Here is a 13,950-nt window from a genome sequence, read left to right as displayed (position 1 = left end):
TTTCCATCCCTAGCAAGCAGCCACAGGCAAGAGCGATAGCAGAAGAGAGACCTTTAAAGCCACGGTGCAATGCCTCCGAGCTCAGCCAAACGCCGCTAGGCAGAGTCCTTCAAGAGATGCCCTGGGTGCAAATGGGAGCGACGTAGTGCTGCAGCCAGCTTGGCACTAACTCTTCCCCTGGTGGAAGATGCAGGGTGTTGGAGGGGATCTCGACTTGCAGAGGGAGGGCCTGGGATACAAGAGGGGAAACCCAGGCTCCCGTTTGCTACTAGCAGCAGCTCGTGCACGTCTTCCCAGTCATCTCTCTGGAGATCAGACCAAACCCATCCCGCCAGAGCAGAGAGATGGTGGGGCAGCTCCACCTGGCATCCCTAGAGCAGAGCAGGGCAGGAGGTGGCTTACGGAGAGGAGAGCGTTAGTGCAGTAGGCAGGGAGAACACTGGGTACAGTCAACATCCCAAAAGTAGAATTTTATTGATGGAAAAGGAAAAAACTAAAACCAAAGACAGCCATAAGGAGCAGCAATGACTCTCTGGCAGGTTCCCTCACAGAGAGCTACTCCATAGTCAATTTCCTGTCATACAGAACTGAACAAATAAACAAACAGCATAAGGTGAGTATGCTTGTTAATCTACCCCCAAGTAGGGCCCGCCTGCATGGTAAGGAGAAGGATGCAGTCAGGCCAGCCCCCCGGGGAGCTGTAGGGAAGCCAGGCTCTGCACTCCTCAGGAGAACAGCTTCACCTTCGTGTCTCGTGCATCTCTTGGATGCAACAGGACCTTTGTTTCCTGAGTTGTCTGCTCCTTTCCCAGCTGAGGGAGAGCCCTCTGGGACTTCCAGCAGTGGGTTGTGATGTTAGAGCCAAACAGGAGCAGATCAAGCAACAAAAATCCTGCTTCCAGGCAAACTCCTCCTGGAGAAGGCAGGTGGGGAAATACAGGGAAGTGTATGAAACAGAGCCCTCAGGGCTGCTTCTGACCCAGGACAGACAGTGCTGCGTTCCCTGTCAGCCTCCTCCCTGGCTCCCGCTTGGACAGAGGGGAGGGCAGCGCCAGGGGGGTCGCCCTGATACGCTGGGCTGAGAACCCCACACAACACATTCAACCCAAACTATTCTTCAGCATCAACCCACCAGCACCCAGCAGGCAACTCGGGCAACACAAGAGGGGCATTTGCTGGCTCACTGCTGTACTCTACTCGGTGGTGGAGAGGAGTGGGCAGGCCATACAGGATGAGAAGAGAACACCCCCAGACTAGTGTTCAGTAGAAACACTATTTATTCACCCTTTTCGGTTACATGTGGACAGAGCTAAGCGGTATGACAGAGGACATGCACTTCAGGCTGATTTGCATTCTCCTCACCCCAGGAGTGGCTGCCCTTGCAGTGCCTGCTAACGCCTGGGAAAGCTGCTGTTACCCAGGGGTTTGCTTTGCCGTCTGAGTTAAAAACCAACTGAATAAATATTGTCCCAAATGAAGCCAGGAGAGAATGAGCCTGCGGAACAGCTGCTCCTCTCTCTGGCAAGAGCCCTCGCCCAGAGCTGCTCACACCCTTGCAAATACAGCGGGGGCAGCTGGTGGAGTTTTTGCAGAGCCCACTATACAAGGAGCCACCAAGCATACAGTAGCAGAAACGTCAGCGGATCTGGGTTGAGTTGTCCGAGCCCCCACGTGATTTTGTTCCGTGGGTCGGAACGGGGATGGGCGACGGTCAGAATACAAGACGATCAAAATAAAACTTCGCTCTAGGCCAAGAGCTTGCATCTCCTGCTAGGTTTGCTTTCTAGTCTTTGGCTGTGAAAGCAGGTCGCTGTTCATTTCTAAAGGGTCTCGTTCGACCTTTATAACTGTTCTGCTGAGCTTCCCACACGGTGAACCAAGGTTTAGTGCGCAGAGGCATCTGCAGCATCCCTTCCTATGATCTATGTGTGTGTCTAATTATACCAGCCCTGCCAAGTATATCAGCTCATGGGGGTGGACACACCAAGTGTCATTTCACATCGTTTTATGAAGTATAAAATAGGAGTTGTGTGGAGAAGGGAAGGGAACTCGTTCTCAGCTGTTCTCCCTCCCCTTCCCCTCCCCAGAGAAAGAACAGAGGTTAAGGGTCAGGTCCAGCAAGGCCTATCGATCCATTTCATCCAGAAGTGGTGTGGCGTCCCCAGCAATGGACATGGGTGTGCTCTCAATCATGGGGCTGGGAGATGGACGAGGGGTCAGCCTCTGCTTCTGTTTCCTCCGCTCAGCCTCCTTCTCCTGTAGCCACTGCTCGGCCATTTTCCCCCAATCGATTGCAGCATGGCTGTTGGACCTAGACAGGCAGAAGCAGGAAGTGAAACATACGACTAGCAGGAGCCCAACAGGGTCAGTTTCCTTCCCCTCCCTCCCCAGGCGCTGCCTTTGCAGAAGGATGACGCTACTGGATGCCCCGAAGTCTCTCTCTTCTATTCAAAGGCAGCCCAGGCAGACTTCCTCCCCCAGCACGGTTACTGCATGCCGGGACCCGCGGGCTCTGCAGCTGAGGCAGCGGCTCTAGGATGCCTGCAGAACTCCGTGGGCCGTGTTCAGTTATGTCTGAGGTCGCAGATTCCTCGCAGCTGCAGAGTGGCTGTTAGTCAATGGGACCCATTGTGGCCAATTTCCTTAGCAGACTCAGTTCCGCCCTCACGCCTGGCCAAGGAACGGGGCCACGCTATCGGAGGGAGCCAGCCCTCAGCCCCTTGGACTGGCTTCTTTACTCCCCATCAGCACCACGGCCCGAAGTGCATTTCCTCAGAGCCGATGGGCCGTGACTACACTCTTCACCCTCGCTCAGCCACAGTTCTCGCCAGACACCTCTTCCCCTGCCCTTTGAGCACCACAGCCATGCAGCTCCTTCAGGTGCACTTGCTGAATGTTCACCCTCCCCCCGGCCTGTTCAGCTCGCCCCCTACTGGCAGCAGGCAGAGTTACAGCAGAACCTGTATCCTGCAGCCAGGGAAGTACTCGTGTGGCAGGCCAAGAGCGGCTCAAAGACAGCAGAGAGCTGCACACATCCAGCACCATGAACGAGCTACTCACTTCGGCTGCTGCCTCTGTCTGGAACTGGATGATGGCTGCGACTGGGTGGACTGGGGTGTAGTACTGGCCTGGAGCTGATGATACTGCGGTGTTGTAATTGGCTGGCTGGGGGTCGTGTAGGAGTAGCTGGGGGTCATCAGAGGGGTGGCCACTGGCTGCTGTGCTGGAGTTGTAAAGACCTGCAAGAGGACAGACACTCTTAGGCTAGTGCAAGGGGCAGGGCACCACTGGGGCAAGGCTGGACATAGATGCCCAGAGCACAGCACGTTACCTCACCTCTTACCCAGAGAGCAGGAGGCAGGGTCAGGCCCTCCCTACACATCACCAAGCCACCATGCCTTCCTCAGGGAGCGGCTTAGCACCACGGGAGGGTTTTGTGGGGAAGCGATAGGCCCCAGATGTCACCCCCAGAGTGTCTACTCCAAGGAGGAGTGTTTTAGCTGAGAACTTCCCAATGGGGGGAGGTGGGGGGGACATCTGCTGCACTGAACCCAGCCTAGCTCTTCCTGCAGCTGTGCCGAGTGGGTGGGCGCAGACTCACACGGGGAACTGCTCAGTGGTGGGTTGGGAGCAGAGTCCGGGGCCATCTTCGGGCACTGGGCAGAGCTGGAGCACTCGCCTGCCTGTGCACCTCCCAGCTGAAAAGCCCTGCCAGCTCAGCACATAGTTTCATAGCTAATCCCTTTCACATGCAGCTCCATGCTGCGGATACTGAAGCACGTCATGTGGTTTCGTGTCCCTCTCCCTCACCACTGGGTCCCAAGCAATCCCAGGCATGTCCCTTGGGAGCCAGACAAACCTTCCTCGCAGCCAGCATTGCATGTCCAATGTTCCTGGCCCTGGGCGCAGGAATCTGCACGGCAGGGCCGAATGCTGTAGCTAGGCCACTGCAGGTCTGTACTGCCCTTCAGTATCGGGGCAGGCCACTGGTCCATACAGCCCATTGTGCTGTCTCCTGCACAGCCAATCTCTAATGCCGCAGAGGAAGGCAGCACTTAGAGACAGCCCGCTGAGCGGCTCTGCTGAGAGCGCCTCCCCTTGAGTCCCGCCACTCTGGCTTAGGTACTCAAGATGCACCTACATGATATGCACTGCTGCCCCCTCCGCTGCCTCCATAGCCATACTGGCTGGATGCCCACTGTGCAGGCGTGGCATTGGGGTTCTGCCCTTGGCCCGTCACCGCGGCGATGGCACTGAACATCTGCGAGGTCATGTTCTGAGGCAGCGCGTTCACGGCACGGGTCAGATCTAGAAGAGAAAACACCGAGTGAAGGTACAGGAAGAGAATCGGACTCTGGTCCGGGGACTAGCTCCGGAGTCAGCCTCCATAGATCCGAGCAAGGAGAGAGGGCGGTACTCACCCGCTAGGTTAATGTTAGCAGGAGTAGCATTGATGGAGGCTGGGGTCCGGGTCCTGCTGCTGCTGCTCGGGGTGATACCTTGGGAAACAAAAGAGGTATGTGTGACACCCTGGCATCCCAATAGTCACCACTGCCAGGTAATTAGGATGTTTTGCCTTGTGAGGTATCAGTCTAAAAGTCTTGATCTGCTAGACAGGAATATCTCGCTGGATTGTATGTGCTATCGTCGTCTTGAAATTAGGAAGTTTGGCTGCGTGTGTGTTACTGAAACATGTTGTGAGGTTGAAAACATTCACAAGCAGCCGTTCAGGTACAACAGTAAAAAGGCCAATGTGAATGGCTTATTGAGGACATGCACACAAGCACAAGCATTACCCCAGGAACCGTGAACAATAGAAACCTCTCCGAGACAGCACTACACACTGGGAACTGTTTTGCTGTCACCTGGGTCAAAGAGCTTTCCAGCAAGTGGGGAGAAGATAGAAAAGGGGGTGTGACGAACTGGGCCTGTTCTCACTGTGGTGGAGGATGGGATCTGCCCGAGGGCGCCCGAGGGCGCATACCTGAGTGTGTAACATGAGAACCCAGGAGGGGGTTGGAGGTCAGGCGACTCCTTAGCCCGGGAAACTGAACAAAGGCTGTGGGAGGGGTCGCTGAAGGGAGAGTGCTGGAAGGAGGCTGGAGAGATGGCTGGGAGGCAGAGATGGCTCTGACCCCCCCAAAGGGGGGGGGGGGGCTGGGATGCCCTGGGACCCCAAGCTGGACCTAACTGAGGGGGGCCCTGTTGTCTGTGCCTGCAAGACCTGTCTTGGACTGTATTCCTGTCATCCAAATAAACCTTCTGCTTTACTGGCTGGCTGAGAGTCATGGTGAATCGCAGGAAGCCGGGGGTGCAGGGCCCTAACTCCCCCACACTCCGCAACAGGGGGACAATGACATCATGAGGGTACCTTAGTCTCCCTACAGCAACAAACCTGGAAACACCTGAGGAACAAGGACTGAACTGGGGGAAGTGATGGTCCCAGGCTAGAGGGATCGTTAGCCTGTGTATGAAAACCTGGGAAAGCCGAGGCAGCTTGTGCCTTAAGAATCTGCCAGCCTGTTTTTCACTCAGGGCGAGAATTCACTGATTCATATCCCACCTATCTAGTGTGTTAAGCTCAGTTAGCAGTTTTGTTGATTAACTAAGGTAATCTGCTTTTGATATGTTTCCTATCGCTTAAAAATCCATCTTTTGGAGTTAATAAATTTGTTTTGTTTGGTCTAAAACCAGTTTGTGGAATTCATGGGGGGGTGGGGGGGAGGGGCGCAAAAAGCCGCTGCATATCTTCCTACACTGTGCAGTTCTCTGTGCAACGCAAGACGATAGAATTTTGGGTTTACCCTCCAGAAGGGGTGTGCACGCCTGGGAAGCCAGTAAGTGCCCTAGCTGTGCAGCCGTCCCATGCAGGGGCTGGCCAGAACCACACTGCTTGCACGGCAGAGATTCCTTCTAAGCAGCATTAATTTATGCGGATGAAAAGCAAAGCTAAGCATTTGAATCTTGTTTTCTTGGGAACATTTCCCACATACAGGAAGGCTCCATTGATCTGAATTTCAACAGACAGGAGCCTGGAACGTCACCAGAATCAAGCTGGGATTTTCCGACGTTCCAGTAGGTCTCCCAAGCCATCTGGATCCCCAAGTTCAATTTGTGGTTTTTGAGCTTTGTTCAGCAAGGCCAAGCGTGTTTCAAGGACAGCCCAGCTTCTCTTACTGAGCCCTGTGGCACAGTCCCAAGGACGACGCTGACCATTTCTGGGGCAACGAATGAGTCACAAACACAGGAGAGAGACTTCTCCGGAAGACAGAGCAAGAGCTGACATACGGGCAGACAGGAGTTCTATTTCTGTGTGTGCAAGTGTTCTCATCCCCAGTGCAGTCTCTCTAATGCGCCAAGAGAATCCAGAATCCAGTGGATCTGGGAAAGGTTCTCGGTTTGTGATGAGCAGAGGTATGCCATAGGTAACCTCTTCTGTACACCACGGGGAAGAGATTATCTGTGATTAGGGGCTCCTCTGAGCAGCTCGGCTAACTAGACTATACAAGTCCCTGTAATTGGAAGCAGCTACCAGCTCTGTAAGTGCACATCTGACTAATTGCTGACAGATGCTTGATCCCATTTCCATTCAGACTATCCAAGGAGCATGAGCCAGCCCTTCGTCTGCCCACTAGTTGATTTCCTGCAGGACAGAACCACCCTGGTGATTAGGATTTGGGGGTCACCTGGCACTGGGTCCTGATAATGATCCTTAAACCACCGGAAGAGCCCGTTGACGGTAGGGAAGATCTGTCCCCGGTATCGGAATCCCTCTGGTGTTACCGTCACATACTCTATCCTGCAAGGTCAGGAAGGGGGAGAGACGAGCACATCACACTGCGGCACAGCTTCACTGATTGCTGCAATAACCAGCTCCACCCAACACAGCGGGAGAAAGGTGCCCAGATACAAAGACGACGGGTGCGTCAGAAATGAACCCATAGTTATCTGAGGCACAGACCCTACTGGGACCACCCGCCTTCAATCAGCTTCCAACCCAGCCCCAGTAACACTTGGCCATTACTCTGGAAATGCCAACTCCTAGCGGACTGCTGAGGATACTCAAAGGGAATCCATACTCTCCCCTGCCGAGGGGTGGGACGTGGCTCACAATGGCCACCTGGTCAAAGGCATCAGCAGCCAACCTGATGAGACGACACGGGTGAGGCACCCGCAGGCCAAACCCCAGGGCTCAGGGCTGCTGCTACACATGGAACCGGAGCAGAGTCCAAGATGAGTCAGGCGGGGACAAGCCGAGGCCCAGGCCCTGCAGTGACTGACAGCCAGCTGTACCCAACAACATACATGCACCACTGACCTTGGCTTCCCTCGAGGCTGGTATCCCAGAAGGAATTTGCCAGGTAGCTCTTTACAGGCACAGATAAAGTAAGGAATAAAGGTCGGCTTCTCCTTCTTGGTCTTTATTAGAAGTTCTTCCAGTTTCTGGTTAGAGGGGAAGAGAGACAAACGCTCCATTGAGATGCCCTGTGCAGCCTGGAGGCAGCGCCAGGACTCACAGGTGCGCGCTGATGCCCTAAGAACACTGCAGTGCTGGCTCTGCCCAGCCCAGCCCTCCTCATGGCAGTGTCCAGACACAAACAGCATCCCGTGGTTTCATCCAGGGCTCATTTCACAATACTGAGTAGGGCTGGGAGCTGTAACCACTCGGTAGAGGCAACTGGGAGGTCCAGATGGACACACTCGTGCTTACTTAGGTCAGCGCTCCAGACAATGGTGTGAGGGGAGCAGCATCCCTTTATCCCCGCTTTAGGGCACTCGGGTCCCATCTGAGAGCCCTTCCCCTGGAGTGGGGCAGCAGCAGAGATGCCTATCTGCCCTTGCCTTTGTGATGTGCCAGCACTGTCAGGTTGGTGCAAAGGCAGGGCCCTCCCTTTCCTGGCGTAGACAGTGACATGGCCCAGCAAGCCAGGCCAAGCTCTCTGCTGGTTCTACTGCTCCAAGCTAGCTCCCCCTAGACCCAAAGCTGGGAAGTGACCAACACAAGCACTGTGTGATAGAAGAGGTTCCTGTGTTCTGACCTGTCTTGAACACTGAATTGAACTCAATGGTTAGTGTTCACCGAGGCCAGGAGACTGATCTGGGGCAGCCAGCTGCACCCAGCTTTGCTTCTTACAGCCCCTCTGGGAGGCTCACCTTCCTGTCTCCGCCACTGCAGTCTTGGTAGTATTTGTGACTTAGCAGGTCTCGAGCAAAAGACGCCATTGGCTGGACATAGCGAGCGACGATTTCATCCAGGTCCTCGAATTCCTTGGAACGAACATAGAAAGAGCCACTGTATCCTGAGTCTGACTCAGGATCTTCCAGAGGCAAAACCAAACCCGCTGCGCTGAGCGATGCCCAGGCCTTGGAAGCTCAGATCCTCTTAACCCTGAACTGCGACAGGGGAAGTGCCCATCTGCAGTGGAGTGCAGGGCAAGGGTCCCGTCTCCCTGGAGAGACCCGATCCCTGTAGCATTAACGTACCCCACCTGCACCAATGCAAGTGGCGGGCAGCTCGGTTCCTGTCAGTCTCAGGGATAAACAGCGACCCCAACTCTATTTGACAAGCTCGGGGGGGAAGCACTTTGTTCCTCAGACTAAGGGAGCAGCTGGGAAAATGGAGCACAGCAAACTGTCTTGCAGTGGTTGGACTAGATCAGGATCTCTCAACTGGTGGGTTGAAGCCGAGCCGGGGCGAGGGCATGAAAGGCAATTGGGAGTCACGAGGCATTGGACATATAATCGAAAGCAAAGAAAAATCTCACTCCTGACTCCTCAAGGTCAAGTATTCTTGGTCAGCCTCCTGAAACGCACAAAAAAATAAGGTGCCCAGGCATTGATTGCACTGTCATGGATCCATTTCCCCTCACATTTACTTTAGAAATAAATGTAATGGGGCTGCATTGTTTTGTTTTGTTACCCTTCAGATAAGGGGTCACAGCGACCTGAAAAGGTTGAGAATCACTGAACTGGATTATCTAATGGGCTCTTCTAACACTGATCTCTAGGATTCTTTTACCCAGAGCCACCAGTTACTCTGGCTGGCTCCGAGTATTCGCTCAGGAACAGGAAGGGACTGAAATCGGAAGCTGGTCCCAAACAGTCCGGGAGCACCTGGGAGAAGAGTAAAGCCTCAGGATCCTGCTCACCGGCTGTCCAGGGCAGTTTCCAGATTTCCGCACCGCCTTGTTTCTAACCCCGTTTTACGAAGCCAGGAAAGGTTTTGGTTTGAGGGCCTATTTGTACGTAACATACGCTGCAAGCCAGGAGTGGAAGCACCCCAGCTTCTGCTACCACCTCTGGGTTCTAAACTCCAAACCATTCAATCCTTTAGCAGTTGCTCTGGGGTGACTGTGCCCTCCCCCACACCGAGTCAGCATTTCATCTCCCATTTCACTCCGCCAGGTTCACGTCCCCAGTCACGTTCCACCTGGCTCTTACCTCGGTGTTAATCCAAAGGGTGGAGCCCAAACTGAAGGCGTTCTCCTTGCCCTCCTCTCGGACATCCACATGTTGGTAAATCCCATCGTTCACCTTCCAGGTGACAGTCAGGTGGTTCTCCCCCTTGCTGCTTGGCCGGATGATCACGTCCCCTTGGTCCATGGTCTCCATCATCTTCTCGGCTTGCTTGAAGCTGATGTTATGGAATGACGGGTGAGCGATCACCCTCTTGATGTATGCTGTCGGACACAAGTGGGCGGTTAGCATTCCCACAGCAGTGGTTTTATTGCAAGAAACATCCAATCACATTTCTTTTCCCCGGGGCAGACTGCGAATGTCCATGCCCCCAGTTCTCAGGGGCCTAGAGAAGGAATACTCACTTGTGCGTTGCTGCTTCCTCTTGTAGTCTTCTTCCTGTTTGTGATCTGCTGCCTCAGCATCGAAGTCATAGTAAGTGTCTTTGGGTAGCTTCCATTCATTGTTCTTATCCATCAAGTCTGACGTCCTGCAGGTCAGGTCTGCACTGAACTTCTCAATGTCTATCTTCATGATCCTACAGTGAACAGTCATTCCCACCTGTGGAGAAGGGGCAGATTGGATTAGTCAGCAGGTGCAACTCACGTGCTGCACCTGTCACTCGGAGAGTGTCCTATCACAGCCACACCAGGTGTGGTGGGCTTGCTTCGAGTATTTAAAGGGACACATCAACCTGAAAATAAAAATCAGATATCCCTCTGAAAGCTGTTTATCTACCACTGTTACAATGACCCTACAGAGAACTAGACCCGGAAGGGATTAGAGGAGAATCTGTCTCTTCTCCAGTGTGTTTTCTTTGGCATTTCACAGCCCTTTGCATAGTCAGCTTCCTTGTTCTGTTGCTGGTGTCCCTAGTGTCTCTGAGCTGAAAGGGGAAGTGAACAGACAGCAAGCAGCAGTCAGGTGTGTGCGCACACACAACAGGATGGGGTGGCAGTACCTTTTTCAAGCCTGTCCAAAAGACCCTTCTAAATGAACAGGGGAGCCGAAAAACCCGTAACATTTTAAAGGTCCAGGTCATGTTGTTCAAAGGGGCTCCAGCAGAAACTGGAATGTTGTAGTCCATTTAACCGTGTTTAAATTGACAGTGTCCCCTTAAAGGGATTGCTAGGAGACCTCAGATCTCAAAAGGATAGTCCTTCATCTAAATGTTCATTCCCTCAGCAAGGATCCCAAAGGAGAGCACAGAGGTCCACCCTTCTCTTGTAATGCTGTGCACATCATTACATTCTATACCCATGGGATCCTACTAATAGGGTCCAGATCCCTGTTCTGAAGGAGACCAAGTAACTCAGACAGGCCACAGAAATGGATTCAACTAGGAAAAATAACCCTGAGCGAGGGATTCAGCTATAGGAGAAACTACCACGAGCGAGGGAACAATGACCCTCCAGGAATCTAGCAGCCGCTCCTCGAGCTGTGTCAAAAGCTGGGAACAAAGGTCAGCTCCTCATGAGAATGCCTTCTAGCCTCCCAGGCTCTGGACTTCATTCCAACCGTAATAAATCCTGCCCACTCTAGTATGCTAACTGAGTCACACCGTTCCCACCAGCAGCTAAGGGAGACTCGCAGTCTGGGAGAAGGACGCGAACAAGAACCCAAATTCACTATTGATTTAGAGCCCACAAGGGAAAGAGAGCAGTTGCTGGGATATGTGGGGAAGAGAGAGCCGAGCAGGACTCTGAGTCTCTGGTACCAGCTCTTTAGAGACACCCACCAGGAGCTGGAAGAGGAGATGCACTCTGCTCTCCTACCTTCACCCTTTCTTCTGGCCGCTTAACCACCTTGTCGCTGAGAAACTTGGTTGGTATAAAGCCAGTGACCCCGTTGTCCAGCCGGGTCTTCACCCCAATAGCCTGGCCAGGGCAGGAGCCACTGTCAAAGTGATTCCAAACCTTAAGGAAGCAAAGGAATAAGACGCTCAGCATAGAAAACAATTTCAAAGGCAGCACAAGTACAATACAGTTCGACACAGGAGACACATTCAAGCAGGGGCCTGGGTGTGCCAGAGCAAGACGGGGATAAGTTCTGTAACACTCTTGCTGTAGCAGCAAACTGGAGAACCTGCAGCAGCTTCAGAGAAATTAAAAGACAGAGGTTTGAGTGACTGAAACTGATCCACGCAGCATTCTTATGCCAGTTACCCTCGGCTCATGGCAGGTTTGCTTTACAACAAGGAAGGCTAGAATGCTTAGGCTCCGTCTACACTTATGGCAGCCTGCAGAGTACAGGCATGACACATGTAGCCACGTGCTGCAGTCAAAGGGAGGCTGCGTTCGCAGCTGGCACTGCAGCCTGTAGCCGTATGCCAGTGAAAGGCTTCAGCAGTGGGGAGGCAGTGGGACACTGCGCTGCTAAAGGTTGCAGTGTAGCTGTGGGAGGCACTCTTTGGGTGTATAGAAAGGCCGTGTAGGTTCTGGACCCTTGGGGTTCAGGCACGTAGGATGCTCTTGTACGTCCCTCACTGTCTATGCTGCTGTTCAGACCCATGCCAGCTGGGCCAGCCATGGCTGCACCTTGCACACCGCTGCAAGAGTCGACGTCCCTTTCAATTCGGAATCACAACTCCACAGCGAGGGGTGGGTTCTACTGAAGTCCCATGGCTGCCATGGCAACTGCTGCTTACCCAGGGTCCTGACCATCAGGGCTGGAATTTGCCACTCTTAAGGCAGGACCCAAAAATGCCACCCCATCTAAGAGCAGGATGTCTGTGCTGGTTCTTAAATTGAGAAAATGGAGGTGAAATCAGCTTATTTTCTCCACCCCATGGGTGGCTTCTCTGCATAAAACAGAAGAGTCCAGACTCTGAATGTCTGTGGGGAAAAGGTGACCGACTGGCTCCCATCCCATGTCACACCTAGTCAGATATACAGGGCAACCCTCGCACAGCAACTAAGTGGTGCTGGCAGACCTAGAAAGAGGCAATTCCAGAAGACTAGTAAGGATTCACATTAGGGTCACAGCCAAAGGCTCCAGTAGGGGTTGGGGGCCCATTGTGCTGGGTGCTGTCCGAACACGGGAGGCACAATCTCTGCCCTGAAGCATCTCCTCTCTCACAAGGCCCCTCCGGTACTGCATGCCCTACAGGATGCTCCGGGGCAGCGTCACATCTGAGCAGCCTGACGACGGAGATGGCGCCTGCGGGAGCAGCCCAGTCCCTTTACCTCGCTGAGCTCTGGGAAGTTATCTTGCTGACAGAAGGGACATTGCCAGAGGCCAGTCTCGTCATTCCGTATGGCCTGATCGTAGCTTTCGCCTTGGGGTCTCCTATGGGCTATCCCAGTCACGTTGCAGGTGATCATTTTGCCTGGGGAGAGGAAACAGGAGTATATCAGGCACATGCAAGGGTTGGACAGTGCCCCGAATGGGATGCCACACAGGCCTCCCGGAGGCTACTTGGATTACTTAGTACTCCTGTACCTATGGGTGGCCTTCCATAAAAGCCATCAAGTGCGACACAAACGGTCTGGTTCTGCAGCACTCCAACGAGCTGCAGACCTTGCACTGATCCCAGTAAGTGTTCACTGAGCTGCCATTCTCACAGACCTCCGCTGCCTGGCGCAGCTTGTGACGGCAGCTCTGTAACTGATGGAGCCCTCCCAGGAGATGGGCACGTACCTATGTAGAAAGTCTCTGGTGTTTCTTTGGTCAGCATATTGAAGACCTCCTCTGTGTTAGGAGAACGGTACGGGGTTCTCAGATCCTTGTATCTGCAGCTCAGCTCAGCTCGGATGTCGTACAGAGTGATGTGTTTGTCACCGTAACCCTGTTTGTACAATGGCATGATTTAATGTTTTTAGGATAGCGGTCATGCTAGAAAAGCCCTGTGCAACCAAACCCCAAGAGTTCAGGGCAGGAAGGCAGCTCCACCCCCTCTGCCTTCCCCTTCACAGACCTGTCTCTCCAGCTCTTCAGCAAAGGCGTCAAGATCCAGGTCTTTCAGACGCTCTGGGTTTTCCAGGATCTCCTCTAGAGCTCCAGCTGGATTGGCATCCTCTGCGGATTCGTCGTACTCCAGGGCATCCACTGCCATTTTTCTTGCCCATTCATAGGTTTCAGGGTGGACTCTGGACCCATCTAGGACCTCAATGTAGGAATCCGTGCTAAACGGATTCAAAACACACGCATCAAATTGGAAACTCTGCAGGAGGCCAGAGGTGCAGTCAAAGGCCAGAGGATGCAAAACTACTAAAAAGCACATGCTGCTGCTATTCACTTTCACAGTTCACCACAAAATTTAGCTGCTTTAAATGAACAAGAATTCTCTTAAATGAACATGAAATAGAGAAGGGCAGAGTGCAGCCTGCAGCCACCCACATCATCTGGGCATAGCCTGGTTGCTACAGTGCACTTTGGCCAGTCTGGTCAAAAGAGTATTGCACGTCAGGGCTTGCGTCCTGTAGCAGGAAGCTGTGGCTAGAATTTGCTCTCTCATACTAATTAGGTGTGGTTAGTTGACAATGCAACCCTCTG

General features: G+C 53.3%; 1 protein-coding gene across 2 annotated transcripts in view; it reads right to left on the bottom strand.

Moving 5' to 3' along the window:
- Positions 1–444: 444 nt before the first annotated feature.
- Positions 445–13,950, bottom strand: part of SUPT6H (SPT6 homolog, histone chaperone and transcription elongation factor) — a 41,795-nt gene continuing 28,289 nt past the window's right edge. For both annotated transcript variants that reach the window (XM_054008115.1, XM_054008116.1), the window contains exons 25-37: positions 13,373–13,580; positions 13,096–13,243; positions 12,642–12,784; positions 11,232–11,372; positions 9,822–10,017; positions 9,442–9,680; positions 8,155–8,268; positions 7,319–7,443; positions 6,687–6,799; positions 4,422–4,499; positions 4,142–4,308; positions 3,061–3,239; positions 445–2,311 (exon numbers count right to left, since the gene is read on the bottom strand). In XM_054008115.1, coding sequence (XP_053864090.1) covers positions 2,125–2,311; positions 3,061–3,239; positions 4,142–4,308; positions 4,422–4,499; positions 6,687–6,799; positions 7,319–7,443; positions 8,155–8,268; positions 9,442–9,680; positions 9,822–10,017; positions 11,232–11,372; positions 12,642–12,784; positions 13,096–13,243; positions 13,373–13,580 — 2,038 coding nt within the window. In that variant the 3' untranslated portion in view covers positions 445–2,124. The remainder of the gene's footprint in view (positions 2,312–3,060; positions 3,240–4,141; positions 4,309–4,421; positions 4,500–6,686; positions 6,800–7,318; positions 7,444–8,154; positions 8,269–9,441; positions 9,681–9,821; positions 10,018–11,231; positions 11,373–12,641; positions 12,785–13,095; positions 13,244–13,372; positions 13,581–13,950) is intronic.

This window comes from Malaclemys terrapin, chromosome 18 (genome assembly GCF_027887155.1).
Source record: "Malaclemys terrapin pileata isolate rMalTer1 chromosome 18, rMalTer1.hap1, whole genome shotgun sequence".
NCBI classification, from domain to species: Eukaryota; Metazoa; Chordata; order Testudines; family Emydidae; genus Malaclemys; species Malaclemys terrapin.
Note: the sequence above shows the minus strand (reverse complement) of the source record. Positions and strands in the feature narration are given on the sequence as shown.